The sequence below is a fragment of the Numenius arquata genome, chromosome 10 (assembly GCF_964106895.1).
Source record: "Numenius arquata chromosome 10, bNumArq3.hap1.1, whole genome shotgun sequence".
NCBI lineage: Eukaryota > Metazoa > Chordata > Aves > Charadriiformes > Scolopacidae > Numenius > Numenius arquata.
In genome coordinates this window covers 27,853,334-27,874,178 of record NC_133585.1, presented here as the reverse complement: position 1 = coordinate 27,874,178, position 20,845 = coordinate 27,853,334, and the positions used below count along the sequence as shown (strand labels likewise).

At 41.3% G+C, this 20,845-nt stretch overlaps 1 protein-coding gene across 3 annotated transcripts in view; it reads left to right on the top strand.

Moving 5' to 3' along the window:
* Positions 1-20,635, top strand: part of SMAD1 (SMAD family member 1) — a 52,684-nt gene extending 32,049 nt beyond the window's left edge. For 2 of the 3 annotated variants that reach the window (XM_074155202.1, XM_074155203.1), the window contains exons 3-7: positions 7,790-8,047; positions 10,865-10,981; positions 14,684-14,905; positions 17,146-17,402; positions 19,200-20,629. In XM_074155202.1, the coding sequence (XP_074011303.1) occupies positions 7,790-8,047; positions 10,865-10,981; positions 14,684-14,905; positions 17,146-17,402; positions 19,200-19,343 (998 nt within the window). In that variant the 3' untranslated portion in view covers positions 19,344-20,629. Of the gene's footprint in view, positions 1-7,789; positions 8,048-10,864; positions 10,982-14,683; positions 14,906-17,145; positions 17,403-19,199 lie in introns of all 3 variants that reach the window. The other variant, XM_074155201.1, reaches the window with a different exon arrangement.
* The last annotated feature ends 210 nt before the right edge of the window (positions 20,636-20,845 follow it).

The window sequence follows — 20,845 nt, the reverse complement described above, 5'->3', positions numbered from 1 at the left end:
CCAGGCTTCCAAGTTTTAACCTACTCAGTAGGATGGTGACTGTGGCTTTTGTACAGGTAATTTGAACTCTGGTCTGTGTAAATGTCTGAGTTAATATACACTATCACACTGTAACTTCCTCCTGTATCAGGACTGTTACTCCCCCCGCCAAATCCGCTTACAAGAACTTCTTCACTAATGTGCATACAATTAGTACTAAATCCTGAAATTGGCCTTGACAAATGTCAGCTTAATCAAAATGTTAGCTTATCAGAGCATCCGCAAATGAAATCTAATGTTAGCTAAATATTGTAATGCAGGAAATGTAGAAATATTACTTGCCAAATGCATTTAGACCAGATGTCTGATGTAAAAGTAGAGCCAGTAAAGCAAATCTTCAGTTGTAACTACGTAAAATGACAAATGAAGCTGTGGGGTCTCCTGAAACTGCAAAATAAAATTAAGAGTTAAGAAAACAAGACAGTTCTCAGCTTTCTCCTGAAATAGAAAATCTGGCATGTTTGTCCGTCTGTCACCCAAAATAGGCTGCTGAATAGCTATTATCGAGCCTTTTCACTTGCAATTGCTAGAGCATAGGTTTGGAGCAAAAGTCTAAAAGGCTGGCACTTCTGCTTTTGAGAAAAAAGTAAAGCAAAGCTGTGCTACCATAGCCAGTAGCACAGCTTTGCTTACATCAGGTGGTATTGGAACAACATAAAGCAGCTGGATCCTCAGTGAATGCTTTTGCCACAACACTATTAATTAGTTTTTTTTTTTTCTTAACCAAGAGTAAACTCTCTCCTAAGTGTAGACCTGTAAGTTTCTTTTATGTGAGAACTTGTCCTCTGGTCAAAGAATATTCAGTTTTTGCCAGGTCTTGTTTTAGGCAACATGGGAAAACCTAATGACATTAAAACTTTTCTTTCTACTTGGTATTTTATTGTTTACAAGCAAGTTCTTGGCAAGACCTTTCAGTCAGCGTGCTTCAGTGACTCTCCGGTGCTACAGACACCAAGCAAAACTGAGCGCGTTCAGCTGAGCATACGTTGGTACCTGCTCTGTTCCCACCGTGGGACCGAACTGCTCACCAGGATGCCACAGCCAACTTCAGCTGCTGTGGCCTCAAAGGCAGGAAATTAAGCTAGGAGTCTTTAGGAGGGTTGAAATTTGTTAGTTTAACACTGCTGCTCTGTTTTGGTTTTTCTTGGTTTTCTTTTTTTTTTTGTGTTTTTCTGTCTTCGTCTAACTCTCTTGTTTTTCTTACAACTTCGTCTTTGCAGGATTTTCTATCCAGAGCGTGGAGTACAAGCCACAAGTTCCTCCTCCTTGCCCCATGTTTTCATACCCATTTCCAGATAGCACAAAATGGTGTGTGAGGATTTCCCCCCTTCCCAACCTGCAGTTCTATTTTTCTAGTAGAACATAAGTGGCTTTGCATAAATTCATATGAAAATGCAGCTATATGATGCTTGGAAATTAAAGCGCGCTGTCTAATGATAGTGCCCTGAGGTCTTCATTAGGGCTGAGGGCCCTGTTGTGGTATAAGCCTGTACAAACCTTTCAACAAAACATACATCGACCACGTCATCATGATTTTTAAGAGCAGAAAGTGCAGTAGCAATTGCTCAACTTTTTCTTTATTTGTATTTTTTTTTTTTTTATTTTATAAAGCTCACAGAAGAAGTAGAATCTACTTTGACAAGGAAGGATGATCGAAGTCTGCTTCCATACGTGTGGCCCCTTGTTGTGTTTCATTACTTGGTCTTTCAATTTCCAGACATGAAAAGAGAGATACCTACCCAAATTTTCACGTAACATGTAAAGGGGGGAAAAAACGAGCTCTTAAGGGAAACTAGCTGTCATCTGGGCTTGTGTGAGATAACCAAAACCCATCTGGATAGGAAAGACATTACTTTGAAAGTACAGCAGGTCCCTTGGCTTGGATTAGGGTGGTTTGTTTTTTTTTAATAGAAAAACTTTTAAAAAAAGAAGTGTTTTTTTAGAAAATTGGAGATTTTCTATGTTTGCTAAAATCATTGTATCTGGAATGTGAAAATAGAACAAAAAAGAGAACCAAGAAAATCTTTACTCTAGGACAGCACACCTGTTAGTTTTCTGAAGAACGGGATTACATGCTGGAGATACAAAGAGTGGAGATCAGTAGCATTCTTCAAAGGCCACCATTACTTTTTCATAAAAGCCTTTCTTTCTTGGTGTGGTTAGTTGGAACATTTATCTGAATAGCCAGGTTGTCTTTGGTCTGTCTTCTATATTTTTGGCATTCTTGGCTCTTGGATGAAATAGCCCTGTGGGGTTGCCCTGTAGCTGTAATTTCTTTAACACAGTTCCACTTGTTTGGTGCAGGCATACTCTGGGTATTATTTGCATGGCAAAAACAAGTTACCCAATTCCCAGGCTATCTTGACAGATAGAAGATCTCTTCTTAGCTACAGTTCCACAAACATACCCAGCCTGGCTTCCAGGTGGTTTATCTTCCTCTTCAACCATTACTAGTACCATTAGAGCTAGTAGTCGTGTATTAACTCTCAACTCCTGGTGTTTTTGTGTCTCCAGACACAAAATCTTGGAGCAAAATTTAGCCACGGGATAGCTCATAAAACCTGGTGCTCGAGCAAGTGCAGAAATCAAGCTGACTTGTGGTTCTACTCCATTAACTGGTTTTAATCATTATAATGAGGTTGAATTTGCAAATCTGTTGCAGTAGCTTTTAAAGACAACAGTGCATGTAATAATGTGTTCCCTTTAAATATATGCATCCCTACTGATGAATAGAGAAAATGATAATTTTCAAAAAGTCCTATCTTCTTTTTTTTTTTTGCATCTGTGTTCCTTCCGCTGAAGAAGGTAAAGAGGAAGGGAGAAATTCTGTCTGGAAACTGTTGAAGCAGCATCCCGCAGAGATCCGCACAGCAAAGATGTGCGCTGCTTCGTTATTTCATAGCAACAGGTGTGCTGGCTTAGCACAGAATAACCCTCTCATGCTTTCTCCCCCTTCAATTATACCTCTTCCTGGAGCTGGCAGCTGCAGCGGAGATCAGCCTCCTCCCCTGCTGTACTGAGCCTCAGTGATTTGTTATTCCATGTGGTTGAGGTCTGCAACCTGACCAGAAGCTCAGCGCCTTACACGGGGGCGAGGGGAGCAAGAAGGGTATGCATCCCCCTTATACATTTTGAGGTCCTGGCGTCCTTCCATACTTGTGAAGGAAGGGCCCCGGTGCCTGCTCATGTCTTCACTCCTGAGTGAGCAGCATTCAGATTAACTCCTTGGTGACTCGGGTGGGAGCAGCTAACCTGCAAAAAAGGCTCCTGAGCTGCGGAGAGATCAGGTTATGGCAGTGAGTTGGACTAATTGGAGTGCGGTAGCCTCTGTCCCGCCTGATGTGGCCTTTCAGGGTTTTTCCTCCTCATTTCACATCATCACAGAATCACATGGAGTTGGTAAGGGACCTCTGGAGATCATCTAGTCCAACCCCCCTCCCAAAGCAGGTCCACTAGAGCAGGTTGCCCACAAACTTGTCCAGGCGGGTGTTGAATGTCTCCAGAGAAGGAGACTCCACCACCTCCCTGGGCAGCCTTTTCCAGGGCTCTGCCACCCTCACAGGAAAGAAGTTCCTCCTCGTGTTTAGGTGGAACTTCTTACATTCAAGTTTGTGCCCATTTCTTCTTGTCCTATCCCTGGGCACCACTGAAAAAAGACTGGCCCCCTCCTCTTTTGAGGTTGTGTATGCAAGGAGGATGTGAATTTAGGGGCAGGACTCAAGTGAATTCTGCAACGATATTTTTGAGATTATTTGTGCTGTATCAATACCAGTTGTATTCTTTTTCTCCCTTCCCCCTTTTCCATGTGTATTTTGAAGAAATTGGCATTTAATCATTTGAGGTTGAAGCAGTTGGACAAAAAGTGTAGGTTTGCGTGAGGGAGAGCTGGAAAGAGGAGACTCGTTCTTATTTTAAGTCCTTCTAAACTTTGCCAGTCGTTCTGCCCAATGGGAGAAAACACGCATATATACCTTGGGAAAATCTGGCACTGTTTCATTTTAGTTACAGAAAACATACAGAAAATATCCTGTTCTCCTGCTATTTTAAAATGCTGTAAATCGTGTGGCTTCCTGTGATGTCATGTGCGTCATTGTTTAATGCGAGGTAGGGGATGGGAAAGGTAGGTGATGTACTTTCTGCACAAATTAACTTCAGAAAAGTTGATGGTTTGACCTTCATCCATAGGAAAGGAAGAGATAGGAAAGCTGTGTTTTTAATGCTTGGAAAAGTAAAGAATAATCATAAAGACAGGAAAGGGAAAATACTTTTTAACACATGATCTCATTGTTACTTTTTTCCCTGGTAATTTATTAGCCCAGCAAATGTTGACTATGACAATTAAATAGTGCTTGACCTCACTGCAAAAGGACTGCGAGGTTTAATAGAACAAGCTTAATCCTTAGAGATCCTAACATTCAGAGAGATTGGGTTTGGCATTTGCTGTGTTGTGAATGAGGGAACTTGTGATGCCTACCTGAACGTTGAGTAACTTTTAATGGCTTTTTCCAGTGACATGGGAGAACAGTTACATTAGAGGCAAGGGACAGTCTGCACAGCCGAGGGAGATGCAGCTTCTCCTGGGGTGTTCTGCAGTTGAGAACCTCCACAGAATGGCAGATGGATGTGTTTTGTTTCAGAAAATGCCATAATTAGGAACTTTGTATATTCATTGTAGAATCAGAATAGTTTGGGTTGGAAGAGACCTTTAAAGGTCATCTAGTCCAATCCCACTGCAATGAGAAGGGACATCTTCAACTAGGATCAGGTTGCTCAGAGCCCTGTCCAACCTGACCTGGAATGTTTCCAAGGATGGGGCATCTACCACCTCTCTGGGCAACCTGTGCCGGTGTTTTACCATCCTCGTAAAAGATTTCTTCCTTCTATCTAGTCAAAATCTGACATCTTTTAGTTCAAAGCCATTAGTCCTTGTTCTATTGCACCAGGCCCCATCTTTTCCTATAAGCCCCCTTTAAGTACTGAAAGGCCACAATATGGTGTCCCCAGAGCATTCTCTTGTCCAGGCTAAACAACAGTGACTCTCTCAGCCTGTCCTCATAGGAGAGATGCTCCAGCCCTCTGGTTGTTTTTGTGGCCTTTCTCTGGACCTGCGTCAAGAGAACCATGTCTTTCCTGTGCTGGGGGCCCTAGAGCTGGACACAGCACTCCAGGTGGGGTCTCACCAGAGCGGAGTAAAGGGGCAGAATCATCTCCCTCGACCTGCTGGCCACACTTCTTTAGATGCAGCTCAGGATGTGGTTGGCCTTCTGGGCTGCGAGCTCACATTGTCGGCTCATGTCCAGCTTTTCATCCACCAGTACCCCCAAGTCTTCCTTGGCATAGCTAATCTCAGGCCCTTCATCTTCAAGCCTGTATTGATACCAGGTGATACCCAACCCAGGTGCAGGACCCTGCACTTGGCCTTGTGAAATGTCATGAGGTTCACAAGGGCCCACTTCTTGAGCTTGACCAGGTCCTTCTGGATGGCATCCCATCCCTCAGTCGTGTGAACTGCACCGCTCAGCTTGGTGTCATCCTCAAATATGCTGAGTGTACACTTGATCCCACTGTCTATGTCATTGATGAAGGTATTGAGCAGTACTGGTCCCAATACAGACCCCTGAGGGACACCACTCATTACTGATCTCCATCTGGACATTGAGCCGTTGACTAGTACCCTCTGGATGCAACCAGCCACTAACCAATTCCTCATCCACTAACCAGTCCACCCATCAAATCCATATTTTTCCAATTTAGAGAGAAGGATGTGAGGGACCGTATCAAAGGCCTTAGAGAGGTCCAGAGAGACAACATCCTTAGCTCTGCCCTTGTTTACTGAAGTAGTAAACTGGAGTTGGTTAAAATTTTCACATCTAAACAAATCTACTTAGGGGTGACACCTGCCTCAAATGTTTGAGATCTGTTGGAATCTCAGTGAAGCTACTCTAAGAAAGTGAGACATCAGATTAAATCTTTAAAATGTGCTTCTGACTCTTAATGGGCAGCCATAATTTCAGTAGTGAGGGGATTTCTTTTCAGTGTATGTTCAATGAAGATTTCTGGGATCAAACTTTTCGTGCATTAACGCCACCAGCGGGCAAAAACCTGGTGGCTTAATTTCTTTCTTAGGCGTATGCCAAAAAAACAAAAGAGCAAGGGAAACCTGCTTCTTTTTCAATTTATTTCTTCCTTCCCACCTCCGCCCCCAGTTTATTCCTAAATCAGGTCACAGATTGAGTGAGTTTTATGTGTGTGAGTTTTGTATCTATTTTAAACATGGACCTGGACCTCAGGCCTGATCTATGCGTTGAGCGGCGTCCTGGTGCTCTTGGACTCCAAGATGCTCACATAAATGTCTGAATGCTCCTGTATAAGCAAAGTGCTGGAAGAGTAAAGATACTGCAGTATCTTGGAAGAACCTGTTTGTCTTGGCAAGGTGTGGGGTTTTTTTTGTTGTTGTTTTTTGTTTTTTTTTTTTTTTCAGTTAGTTTGTAATTCAGCCTTTTGGTGAAGCAGCTGTCTCTGAAACACCTTTATTAATCTGAATGATAGTTACGTCTGTATAGGCTTGTTGTGTATACATGCTCCCTGTTCCTATTCTGTGTGCCCACCAGGTGTTGGGGACAGGGCAGGAGTCTCGGGGAGAGGGGATGGTAGCCTGGCTTGCTTTCGTTGGTTTTTGGCACCCTCCCTTGAAGGCAGGCTATCCTGGGCAGTTTCTTCCTGTCCTGCTTGGCCATGGAGATGCTGGGAAATGGAGGTGCTGACGAGGGGCAGATGTGGAGAGGAACTCCTCTTTTATTTCACTTCCACTCCTTCGTGCACAGATCTCCTTCTCCCTGCCCTTGCCTCTCCTCTTCCCCCATCACCCCAAAATCTCAGTTTATAACAAAACTAGCTTTTAATAGCTTGGACTTTGCTGTGAGGCATTCAAAGATAGAAGCTGAGGCATTGGAAAAAGAGCGGATTCTTTTATCTTAGTGTATCTGGTATCATGTTCATATTCCCAGTTAAAAAGAGACCTTTGTTTCCCTGCTGGTGAGGAGGGCTTGGGAGCGTGGTGAGACTAGTAGTTTCTGATGTGTGTTCCTCTGATCCCATAGTAGCATATAGTTGGAGCTCAATTGCTGCTCAGTTGGTTTTTTTGAACTACGTAATTTTCTTTAAATTGCACATTTTGTAAACTGACTTGAAGAGTTAATAACTGTTTTAATACTAACTTGTAGGAACATAGTCCAGGTTAAAAATAAAATTACAGCTGTTGGGACCAGACTGGGTTCAAGGTTTATTAGTATTAGTATTGTCTTCAGAAAAAAAGTATCTGTCTGTATTAGCAAGGTTTTGGGTTACAGGCCATTACCTGATCAGCAGGATCACAAATGCAGCAAAACGAGCTGCATGTCAGCATTTACTTCCCAGCATTTCTCTCTGCGACTAAAACTAGAACGCAGAATTGTGGTTTGTTCTTGGCTCTTCTTCACTGGCCCTCTGTGAAAACAAGCTCCCATCTGGCAAGCCAGGTAGCTAGCATGATCACTATGAATTCAAGCTATGCAGTAACCGGATATAAGGAAAAGAGTTCTTGCTTAGACATGCAGTCCTAGGTTTGACTACCTTGTTTTTAAGACAGATGTGAATATGCCCTAGGGGAGGAATACTGTGTTGGGTTTTTGTTTTTTTTTTTCCCCTGTATAGCCTAGTCCTTCAAAACTGAGTCTCTAACGCTGTGGCTTTTCCCTTTCTCCCTTTCCAGTCCTTCCTCCGGTGCTCGTTCCAAGGCACAGCGAGTACAACCCTCAGCACAGCCTCTTGGCCCAATTCCGCAACCTGGGACAAAACGAGCCCCATATGCCACACAACGCTACTTTCCCGGACTCTTTTCAGCAACCCAATAGCCACCCGTTCCCCCACTCGCCCAGCAGCAGCTATCCGAACTCGCCTGGAAGCAGTAGTAGCACCTATCCGCATTCTCCAGCCAGCTCAGACCCGGGAAGTCCTTTCCAGATGCCAGGTACAGTCAACTTCGGTTCCTCTTCAGAAGGGAGAAGGTGGTTGGACATCAGTGGTATCATGATTATTTTTTTTTTGCTTAATAATAGCAAATTATCAGCCCATACTTGCGTTCAATAGTGAGCTGAGAAGTGTAAGGTAACAAAGACTATGTAATCATTTTGTCTGGTAATAACACTGAGGGTTTTAATATTGTGCCTCTTTCAAACACAGTTGGAACGTTACAGTAAAACTCTTCTGGGGCAGGAGGAGGGATTCAAAATGTTTTGTGGACCAGTTCAACAGTTTATCCCAAAAAGCATAGTGTTCAATGCACAAGAAGTATAATGCTACAGATCATCCTTGCTCAGGAAAGAGCTCACCATAAATTCAGCACGAGGCTTTAGTTCTGCAGAAGAAGGATGTTTCTCAAGGGGATCATGCTATTGCTACTTGATAAAATTTCTGCATGTAATGATGTAATTGCAAGAAACAAATATACTTCAACTGAGAATCAGTACCTTAAGGCCCTGAAAAGAAATCTTCAGGCTGTTTTACTTCCTAAAGTCAAAGAAGTACCAGCCTTTCTTTATTGACCGATGTCTGTAGAAAATTCTGGGAAGCTGTCTCTCTTTTTTGGTCTTTACATGCAGGTGGATGAAAATACTGCAGAAGCAGTTTGTGATGCTTGATCTAAATGATAAAAATACAGCAGAAGCAGTTTGTCACAGATTTCTTTATCTAAATGCTGGGAGAAGGACTCCATACATATGCTTACTGATGTTCTGTTTGCGTGTTTTCTTCTGGGGTTGAGGAAGGGCAGGGCGTGTGTAAACAAAGCAGTAGGCTTCTGAAAATCTGTTTTCTGTTACATGAAATTAACGTCCATAGATTTCTGCTGCTAATAGTTGCTTCTCTTTAAAATTTTTGTGAAATGAGTGAAGACTACTGAATTTGCAGAGGCAGGAGGGAAGGAAAGAGAGTTTGTATTGGCTTTTTTAAAAATTGTGAAAAGTTGCTGCAAAACCAGCTGTCTTTCCTTCCTTTGGGGTTGTTTTTTATTTGGGGGGGGTTGTTTTTAATATGATTGGTCTGGTTGGGGCTCTTCCAGCAGAGATAAAGGCTTCTCTAACAAGGTCTTCATGAACACTGGCGTGTGGAAGTTCACTTGATCTTTGAGGGTCTGTTCTGCCCGCATGCCTGTAAAGACAAGTCAGCAGCTGCAGTGAAGAAATTGAATCAGAGGAGAGGTCAAGATACTGATGTCCTTGATGCTTAGCTCTGGGCAGTTGTCTGTCTTGCACTAATGAGGAAAGAGGCTGACTTTTGGACAATACGGAAAAAAAAAAAAGCAGAGAAATCATCCAGAGTTCTTGGAAAATTTTCTAGCTACTGGCTCATTTGTTGCCTGTGGCCTTGCAATCTTGTTTCCCTATCTGTGCATCGTGTTTGCACGTACACAAACGTTTTAAGGCTTAGTAAAACACAAGACTTAAACGCCAGTGCAGACTGTTAAGCTTTTAAGTCCTGTCATAATCTCTGTCTTTGCTGCTCTCTTACTCAACTGAGAGTATCCAAGTAAGGAAATTCCCAAGTAAGGGAATTAGCAAGGTACCTGCCAGCATTGGATGTAAAGCTCTCCACGCAGTATCTCCTAAGCAGTAAGCAGTTCAGAGATTTCATTAATACATGTTTTCTTAAAAAGAAGGAAAAAAAAAAAAAAAAAAAAACTACCAAAAAAAACCCCAAAAACCCAACCCCCAAAACCCACCACCCCACAAAAGCCCAAACCTTACAAAAGCAGTGGTGTGATTCTCCTGCCTTTTGTTGATGCTAATTTGGTTTTCAGGGTTTCGGAGGCTCCTGTGATTATTTGCTGTGGTCGTTTGCAATCCATGCTCTCAGTAATGGAAGTAAATGTGGGATGAGCAGCAGCCGTGTTCACCAGAGACAGTACAGTGATAATCTAATCTCAGCTTTTGCAGGGAAAGCTTGCAGGGACCAGGCAAGGATTTCTCTCTCGCATGTACCTCTGTGCAATTGATTTGGAGGAGAGTGTCCTCTGGTGTCTTGGGAAACGGTGACACTGGCAACTTCCTGCAGCTTCTAAGAAGCCATTTGGGAAGCTTTCCCAGAAGTGAAATAGGCAGCTGGAGGGCAATGCAAGTACTTGGCTGGGACGCTTCAAACAGGGCTGAAAGCAGTGTGTCAGTGAGGACGGTCATTGCGCAGGGGCTACTTTTATGCTAGTGATCCAAGCCTGAACAGGGCAGTACGGTAAGAGACACCGACAGATATTGTTCTTTAGAATTTGGGTTCCTGAGCACTTTCTACTGTTTCAAATCTAGGGAAATAGAGCTAATACTTTGCAATGGCAATCATAAGGTCCTGGATATACCTGGGATGTTTGCATACCTTGCTGATAGAACCATGCAGGAAACAGAAAAGTTCAAACTGAAAGTTTTCCACTCCAGCTTTTGTTCATATTTACTATATTCGATATCTACTTCTGACCTGGTCCTGAGACCCCTTTGCACCTTAATATCTATACAGTACTTTCAACCTGCAAAAAATGTGGGCTGGAAACTTAGTGAGCTTTCTTTTGTGACTTGATGGAGAGAAAGTGACTTGTTTTTATTTTTTTTGTGCTTAAGATGCATAGTAATTCTTTGCTTTCCTGATTCAAGGTCCATGATTGCTTTCTCAGGTTTCTGGTGGGTGGAAGTTTATAGCTGAGTCAGGCTGGAAGCATTTCCAGGCTAAAACTGTTTATGTGGGTATGTATATGTACTTTAAAGAGAGGAAAGGACTCTTGTATCTCTACCTTTTCTATATTTAGCTGATACTCCCCCTCCTGCTTACCTGCCTCCGGAAGATCAGATGACACACGATACCTCCCAGCCAATGGATACCAACATGATGGCACCTGCGCTTCCCCCTGACATACACAGAGGAGGTAAGGCAACTTTCTTCTGGTCTTCTGCTTTGCTTCTTAAGAGTAAAGAGCTTTCAGAACTGAGCTGTAATCACTGAGTTTTAATTTTGGATCTGTGTTGTCTACGGACATCTTTAGCTGTGGAAAAGAAGAAGAATCGCCCTGTAGTTTTTTTCTATTGTTGTAAGGGATGACGTAGTAAATCTGGAGATAAAAAAAAATTATAAATGTAAATATTTATTTAGGAAAAGAAGCTATCGCATGACTTTAAAAATATAAAATGGATGAGGTTTATTAACTTTCTTACTCCCAATCAAGTCAATGACCAAAGTCATTTTATGTTTTGTACCTAGAACTTGCACTAATCACTGAACAGAAAGAATACCTATGATGCTGTGCATTTCTGCGTCTGATGCTGAAATTACACGTGTGCAAGGATCTCTTAGGATTACATTAATTCATTGGAACAATGCAGTTACTGCTATATAAAGCCACTGAATTGTGGATGACAGTAGATATTGTCAAGTATAGCTCTCCAAGCAAAGACTGAGGATGGATGCTAATACTGTCAGTTTTGTAAACACCCAGAGACATTTTACGTGGGCAACTGGAATATCTGTATTTTTTCCTGAGACAGTACATCTCATGAAACTCTCTTTTCTTACTATGTTTTTGTCTTGAATTCTAAACTTCAGTCCTTAAAGAGTATGCTCTGGTTTTAATAATTTGCCCTTCTCCTGGTCATAAGGGTGTTTGGGTTTGCTTTTCTTTCTTTTGTTCCATCCTCTCTCCCCATTTTTGTTCCATCTTTGAGTCATGCAGTGTTAGCACTCGGTTCAGAATTCAGAGCTGTCTGCCCAAGGTGTGGCATTGCTACAGACTTTAAAATCTGTAGAAAAAAAACCAAAACCCCAACCCTGTTGCTTTATGTAGTATGACACAGACATCTTTTTACACATTGCTTTTTAAAGCCTTTGCGGCCAGCCGTGACTGCTGAGTAAAGGATTTAGTGCATTCATCACATTGTGAGAAATAGCCCCTTTAGAGAACACATAAGCTTACACAGTTGTGGCCCATGCCAAGAAAGAGCAGCAAGCTGGATGCTGTGCCAGAATGATTATCAAGATCACAGGCATATGAACAATATAACTGTTGTTTGATTTTTATTTTTTTTTTTCTTTGCTTTTGTTGCTAAGCTCAATGTCTAGTTTCAGGAAGTATATTTGCCCTCTTAGAACAATTTGGATAGCTTTTGTGCTAACCTATTTACTCTCTGAGTGGAATGAGTTTTGCATGTGAGAAACCCTATCTGTAGCATTTCCACTTTTCTTTTTTTTTTTTTTTAATATATATGTTCTCTGTGTATAGTCCTTGCTGGCCCAAAGGACATTTCTCAATGTTTATGCCTAACGGCAGACTTCTGCATGTTTGTCCCTCTCACAAAATACACGGGTACTGTAGAATTCCTCTATTACATGAGAGTTGATGGAAAAGGTTTACGTTTTTCTTCTTGGTTTTTAACATTTAACCATTTCAAAATAAAAATCGTGTCTATTAGTATTTTTCTTTCCCACTAGTTTAGTACAATGGATTTTTATCTTTGTCCCTTCATTAAAAAAAAAAAAAAAAAGATACCTTACTTCTGTGTGCCTTCATGTGATTGTTATTCGTATACATATGCTGTAATTGCACTACTTCTACAACCTGCAGCAGATGTTTTTTTTAAAAGTAGAGTTTTTACTGTGAACTTACTGCAGCATTTTTGTTGCAAACTTTTTAGGAGCATGTTCTTCATGGTGATTTGTTAGTCTTAAGAGATTTGATTTAACAAGCTGCATCCTGTCAATGAAGTTGGGTAATTTCCATTGTTGGCCCATGCTGGGAATAGAGAGACTAAACGCACCTGCTCTGCATGACTTAAAGCAAACGTAAGGAAGTTAGTATGAAATCTGTGTGAGAGAGATATGATTCATTCTGTAAGAATGGCCAGCTGGCAAGATTTCTTCCTGACTTTGAGAACTGGGGCAAAGCTGCAGCTTTGATAATTGCTGGCATCTTCGTGGGAATTAAGTGTAGTAACTTCTTACTAATAATTAATGACTGATTTTTATTATTTTTATTGTGTTTTGTTTTTTTTTTTTTACAGTGATGTGAAAGGATAGAAAATGCTAGGGTGTCAGGAAAGACCAGCTCCTTTTTACCAGAGTTTTAAAAAGCCAAGTTATTGGTCAGCAGTAGACACTATGCTCCGAAGTTTTGCACAGAGATGTAGGATGTGTTATCCTGCTTTTGATTGTTTGCCACCTTTTTTTATCTGCTATGTACTGCTGGTTTGAGGGGGACGTTTGGTTTTTTGTTTTGCGTGCATCAGAAAACTCATAGCTTTATGATCTGTGAACAGAGGAAAACATGAACACTGGTCTTAGTTGGCTGATTTCAGTAAAGACTTGGGGCTGGGAGAAGGAAGATTCTGGCCAGAGGAACAAATTTTCCCGTAATACCAGTCTTGATTTTCATTTTATCACTTTGACCTGTGGTTGGAGCTTTTATTGGCAAAGTTGGTATTTCAGCAGCAAGTCCAACTGTGCTAGGCTTAGCAGCGAAATGGTCTCCTTCACTGAAAAGAAACCACAGAAAGCCACCACATCCCTTCGCTTTGCCTCCTTTTATTTGGAGGCAGTTTAATAATTTGTAGCTGTATTTGGCACTTGAAAGAATGTGCTCTGGATGGAGATATCTGAAGAAGCCTACGCTGTTGTTGGACACCCGCTGGAAAGTAAAGACCTTTGCTATCATGTGGAGAAATTGTTCCCTGTGCACAGTCACAAGTGTTATCTCAAGACTTCCATGTGTTTCTAGAGCTTGATGGGTAGAAATCGTGAACCAGAAGTTTCCTGTCGGCATTCCGCACGATTCCCAGCTTCAGTCAGGAGCTGCTGAGGAGGAGCTTCTTGTTACCAGAGTCTGGAAAACCACGTTCTGGGAAATCCTTGCTCTTACTCAACAAGTAACTCTTTTGGCAATGAACAGTTGCAGGTTTTGCATTTGGTAGCACTTAATGAATAAAAGGCTCTCATTAAATAATATCTGCCTCCATTTCATCTGCTCTTCAGCCCAGCATAATTGTTAGGATCCTGCACATTATGCCCTTGTGCAGCCTCCGATCCCAACCGGTATCTATTCATATTGAAGATGTGCTTCATGCGTGTTCTGCAGACAAGTGTCTGTCGCTCTCAGTTTTTGAAGTCTCTTACCTCTTTTCCCTCAAGAAGCCCAGGAGAAAGATTTGTGCGTGCCCCAAATACTGAGAGATTGATCTGCTGACGTGTATTTAAGCCACCTTGCTGTACTTCTTGGTACTCAAAGTTACAAATGGTCTTTGGTGTGTGATGCTTTTTCTCCCTGTGACTATAAAACTTTGCAGTAAGCACAGAATGGACTTGAAATTTGGTAGCTGAGTGAAAATGAACTGAAGTAGAAGTTGGTTTACTAAATTGGAAAGAAAGCTGAGCTGTGCAATTGCAGTGTTTCTCTGCTGTCTGCCCCCACACCGTAGCATTTTGTAGAAAATGCAGCAGGGATCTTGGGGCACTGGTTGGTGTGTGCCTGGGAGCTTCCTGCACTTTTCCGTTGATATCCAGTGGCAACCTTTGTCTCTCATGAGTCTCGTGGGTCTGTATTCCCGTGCCATTAGGTTGTAACGTTTCCATTGTTGCTTCACAGATGTTCAGGCAGTTGCTTATGAAGAGCCAAAGCACTGGTGCTCCATTGTCTACTATGAGCTGAATAATCGCGTCGGGGAGGCATTCCATGCTTCTTCTACCAGCATCCTGGTGGATGGCTTCACTGATCCTTCAAACAACAAGAACAGATTTTGCCTGGGGCTGCTCTCGAACGTTAACCGCAACTCTACCATTGAGAACACGAGGCGGCATATTGGCAAAGGTGAGTTTTGGATCTTTGCATCCATTTTTTTAGGGTTTTGGGTGCGGGGAGGGAAGGGGTGTTTCTCTTAGACATGACAACCTGGGCCACTTGCCTCGAGGTTTTACAAGCAAAGTATTGTTCTTACCTGGTGTGTAATTACAGGAAGCTTTTACCCTTAATCAATTTTTAATTGTCCGAAGGCTATCATAATCTTAATTAGAATGAGAGTTTAAGGCAGTTTGTCTAATGAAATGCCTTATCATGATTATTGGTGTATATGGAAATCAGAATTATAGTTCTTGGCACCAAATTTTTAGCTAGCCTTATTTCCAACATAAATTAGCTATCCTAATAAGTATTTAGAGAGGCAACCTGTTAAAACAGTTTTTCCAAATTCATTTTTCACAGGCTGATGATTCTTTCAGTGCAAATTTTGTGCTTCTCTTCTATGGCTGTGACGGTGTCCTGCAAAAGAGAAAAGCTGCTGGTTTTTGCCTGACTTCTTGGAGTCCTCTTGTTCTGGGAACTCGCCTATAATGCAAAACTGACATTGCCCCTTGCAATGGGACATTCTTGCCAGACAAATTTTTTAGGTGTTTACATTATTAATAAGCTCTAAATTTTCTGAGACCATCGAGGGTTCAGCATGCCCAAGCAACAGGGCGTATGTTGTAAGTGCAGATAAGTGAAGTTTCTTCCTCCTCCTTAAAGGAGGAAAGAATTGAAACTGAAGAGAACTGTCAGGTCGTCAAGGTTGAGCCCTCGGTCTGGAGAGGTTTTCTGTACATGAGGAATTGTGCAGCTCTCAGCAGTACACCACACCTGTGCTGTGCCACTCAAGTCCTAATACTTCTTCCTTTTCTCCCCATCCATCTTACCAAGTATCAGGATATTTATTTAACACCTCATTCATTTTCCTGTTAAGAGTAACCCAGCTGCAAGCAGAGTTCTGCTGAAGCACTTAACTGCATATGTACCGAAGCAGAGCGTGGAATAGACAAGGATGCTGTTGATTAAGTAAATGTGTACAATTAATGATGATGTAGAACTGTTAGTCTTTAAGGAAGGAGGAGCAAATCCCAAACTTGAAGGCATAGCCATGAATGTTTTTGCAGATCAGGTACCCACACAGGTAGATGCATAGTCAGCAGCAAAATCTTACATGACAGAGCACAGTCGAGGCTTTCTGACCAGACTTTAGTTTAGCTTTTAAATACTGTGTGTTCACTTCTCCGACTTGTGACACTGTGGGAGGTGAAAGGTTTAAGCAGCAAATAATCCATTTTTAAACACAAAAAGCTAATTTTCTTGCTTTCACAAAGCCTTTGGAATTGAGTGCTACTGACAGCAAATCTCCACAAAGGTACCCTGTATGTCACTCTTCTGGGGCTTGCTGCCATCAGTGGCAGGTGAGGGAGCAAGCAGCAGAAGGAAAAAAGACTGTAAAATTGGTGTATACCCTCATTTGACAGATATATATGAGGAATATAGAATCACAGAATCATTTAGTTTGGAAAAGACCCTTAGGATCATCAAGTCCAGCTGTAAAGCTAACACTGCCAAGTCCACCACTTAACCATGTCCCCAAGTGCCACATCTACCTGTCTTTTAAATACCTCCAGGGATGGTGACTCAACCACTTCCCTGGGCAGCCTGTTCCAACGCTTGATAACCCTTTCAGTGAAGAATTTTTTCCTAATACCTAATCTAAACCTCCTCTGGCATAACTTGAGGCTGTATAAGGGCCATTTTCTTTTTCCAGCTCTCTGGAATTAAAGCGAGCTGAAAAAACTCACGCTACCCAAAATAGCATTCGGGACTTTTCCAGAGAATCCAGCTTGGGGCTGCTTTAGTATCTACAAATTATGCAGTAGGTTTCTGCTTTCTCCTCTTGCATTCCCAATTACTATTTTACATAAATATGACGAGAAAGAAGTTCAAGTGGTCAAGCCATCCAACGGACTGCATCAAAACTACTGCAGTACTTGCTAGTTTATTGTTGTTGAATATACAACATGTTAAAATGCAGGAATTACTAATTTGCTTTACATATACATACATACACACCCTCCTTTCAAATCGCCTTCTGATGAAACAGAAAAGTAAAAATCAAGTTTGAAGGCAAACAGCTCACGGTCTGATACGCAACTAATGTTTATCTCTTCAAGCAGAAACATATGTCTGCGGAGAGAGAGCGTGGAAAACAGATACACAGTGTGAATTCATCTAACCTCCTTATGTCAACCTTCTCCTCCTAGGTGTTCATCTCTATTATGTCGGTGGGGAAGTGTATGCCGAATGTCTTAGCGACAGCAGTATTTTTGTGCAAAGTCGGAACTGCAACTACCATCATGGTTTCCATCCCACCACAGTCTGCAAAATTCCCAGTGGCTGCAGTCTGAAAATTTTCAACAATCAAGAGTTTGCTCAGCTTTTGGCTCAGTCAGTGAACCATGGCTTTGAGACAGTGTATGAGCTTACTAAGATGTGCACTCTCCGTATGAGTTTTGTAAAGGTATGCGAAAATTTTCTTGAGATGATTTTGTAAGCAAAATAAATTACTTTTACTTAATGTGGTGATTTTGAACGGTCCAGTGCCTCCCTCCATTGACCTGTTGTCTTTGTGGATGAAGTGCATCTGACGCACATACTTTGAAAGCTTGAGGTGACCTGCAGAAGGCGTTTCTTCACATAAGTCTGTAGTCATTTGTGAAGCATTTCTATCATGTCTGTTAACTATTCTAATTTCATTGAATTGCCCCTTGTAAATTTTCAGTGTTTCAGTTGAATTTTTGTATTTAATGTATGTGTAGATAGTCTGTGTATATAGAATTATTTGCATAAGTACTCTGCAACTATGGGGCTTATCTTTTTAATTTTGTGGGGTATGGCAAGATACAGTACAACTAAGTTTTGAAAAGAATTGAGTCATTAATTATTTGGCCTAAGAGTGGAAAAGCCACCAATTAATTATGTAGCATCAGCTTTTGCTCCTTTTTTTGTCCATTGTTATGGTTCATGCTATCTGTAAGAGGCCCAGCTTCTGTTCCTGGGTGGTGTTTTTGGACAGTTGAGCTGGGACTGCAGTGTAAGTCGTTGATAGCAGTTGTGGGAGTGTAGATAGCTTAATCCTCTAAATCTGTCTTGACCAGCAACTCCCAAATTAGGAGCTGCAGTAGTTATTTAGAATAATACACACACCTTTCTATTCTAGGGGGTCATGCAAGGTCAAGATTTGTGATGTGGCTGCGAGTGTCAACAGGTGTACTGATATAAATTGGCTGGTCACATGTATGAAAGTAGCCAAATGAAAATGGTAATATGCTGAAGGGCTCTCCTTGATAGGAGGATAAAAACTTTCAGATGTGTTAGGACAGGGCTTTCTGAAATGGAATAGGTTGTTTATAGCTCTGCATTCTGTAGGGTTGTATGGCGGTGTTGCCTGAACCGTCGCACGGGACCTCCTGCATATTGGATATTGCACTGCACAGCGTTTAGAGCTGCTGCCACCTGTGTTGGGATTAATATAGAGGGGTTGGTAGGGGTTAATACAGAGCAGAGAAAAATGTACCTGCAACCATCTTTAGCCTTGTCTCCAGACCTGCCCCCAAAACGGGGCACTTAGAAAATTATTTCAAATGCTGTTTAAATATCTGCTTATATCTTTGCTAATTACTGTAACTGAATGGGGTATGAGCTGAAACAAAACCTATCTTGTCTTAACTTGAGAAATAGGCTGCTAGGGAATGACCATGCCCTCTTTCTTCAAAGGGGAAAGTTTCTGACTTATTGCTCTTTTTATCGTATCTTGTGAGTGATGCTTTGGTTCTTGTCAGACAGATGCCTCACCCCCACTTCTATAATGTTAGTCGATAACCTCATTTTTTAATTTGTTGATCTGTTTGGCAGCATTTCCCCCTCAATTTGTTCTGTTTTTGGTCTTGGCAGAGAAGACTTGATTATCCCCCTCTTCAGAGGTTTTATTGGGACATCATGCAACTGGCAGTGAGGCATTGGGAAATTTTGCACTGCCACAAGTTATGTCTCTAAGAATTTAAAGACTTCTATTCCAAGAGATCTCAAAATGACACTTCCTCCAAATGTAGGGGGTTTTTTTGTTTGTTTGTTGAAATGTGATAATGGTTGGTGTATCAAGGGTGTTATTCTACTCTGCTGATAACGACTGTTGAAAGCTAGAGTATTTTGGTAAGAAAGATGATGATTCTAAGTATGCTTCTCACATACCTGGTATTATAAAATAAGGTGTGTTTTTTTTTTTTTTTTCTTTCCCCACTTATGATTCTTTTTCCAGGGCTGGGGAGCTGAGTATCATCGCCAAGATGTAACGAGCACTCCATGCTGGATAGAGATACATCTTCATGGTCCCCTTCAGTGGCTGGATAAAGTACTTACTCAGATGGGCTCTCCTCATAATCCTATTTCTTCAGTGTCTTAAAAGGTCCCAAGCTCCTGCATTTTGGAAACAATTGAGCCTTGCATGTACTTGAAGGACGTATGAGTCAGACACATACTTTTTTTTTTTATTATTATTTTTTTTTCCCCATGAACTGGCAACAGCTGAATAAGAGCCATGGAAATACTTGACTTCTGTGACCAACTGTTGGATTCAGAAAAAAAAAAAAAAAAATCCCCTTTGACATACTGTTGGTATCAAGAATTTTAGTTTACATTGTAACGTACTATTGCAAAGTTGATTTGCAGGGCTTAGTGCGATGGGAACGACCGAGCCAAAACCACAGTCTGTCAGACCAACTTCCCGAAGGATCTTCCTGTTGCTGGCACTCTGAGATACTCTCTCTTCCTTACGTTCAGCGCTCGCTGTTTTCCCCTGTGTCTTTTGGGGCTAAGAGCCGATGTTGGTGAAGTCTGCTTTTTGCAGGCTGTCCGCAGTACATTTTAAAACCATTTGTCTATGTTAATGGTTACTGTTCTCTTTAAAAGAAAGAAAGGGAAAAAAAAAAAAGTCATAAGGTTTAATCTCAATAACTGTGTAATAATCTTTGAAATTGTGTCCTGACCATACTGCTGTAAGAATGTTAGGTATCTTTTTTGCTAAATGTATGTACGGTGTATTTGAAAGTTTAGAAATTAATTAGATTTAGACCATAAAGGAATTAGGAATATTTGAATGGGGGGAGGTGGGAGTGGGAAGGGAAATGACAACTGAATTGTAGAATATATTGTAAACATAGCTTGTTAGTTTAAACTGAGGTCTGAGTTTTGCTGTGCATTTCATTTTTGTAGTGGCTTCATCTTGTTAATTCTGACTATTTTTGCCTCTTCGTTTTCCCCCAAAACAATTGCGCAGCCGGTTAATTCTTTTACCCATGAAGAGGACAAAACGATTAATTCCTGCAGTTTGAAGGCTGCAGCTCTGTGTATTTCAAGACAAAATTGTACAGAGTGCTCTTTAAGTATGGAACAGTTTTATACAGTTTATGTAACAGAAGTAGGCTTTTAATTTTGTAAGAGAATCCTGTTTTGCCAAACCTAGTAACTGTTAATTGTTTGGAGGACTTAAAAATCCCTGTGTGGGTCTATTTCAAACTTTTAAAAAAATATATATTTTTAATTTTTAATTTTTTTTACTGCTTGGTTTATTTTCTTCTCTTTGATCTTTTATATTCACGTAAGCTGTAGTACTTTAAGTACTTTTATTCCAAAACTAGTGGGTCCTCTTTACTGGAAGTTTTGAATAAAACCTGTTGTTACTGCTTACATTTGATTAAAACCTTGTCTTGTCCACTTCTTAGTAGGCTCTTAACAAACCAGATAAAGGTACGGTCTCGGAGGAGGAGCAACTAGAAATGAAGATATGCTCAGCTTAGACAGTGATGATTAGTACAGGTTAGTAACCCTACTAAACTCAGTATATGAGATAAATGAGGATGCTAGAGAGAAAGTGTGGGTGTTTTTGTTTTTTTTTTTAACCAGGCA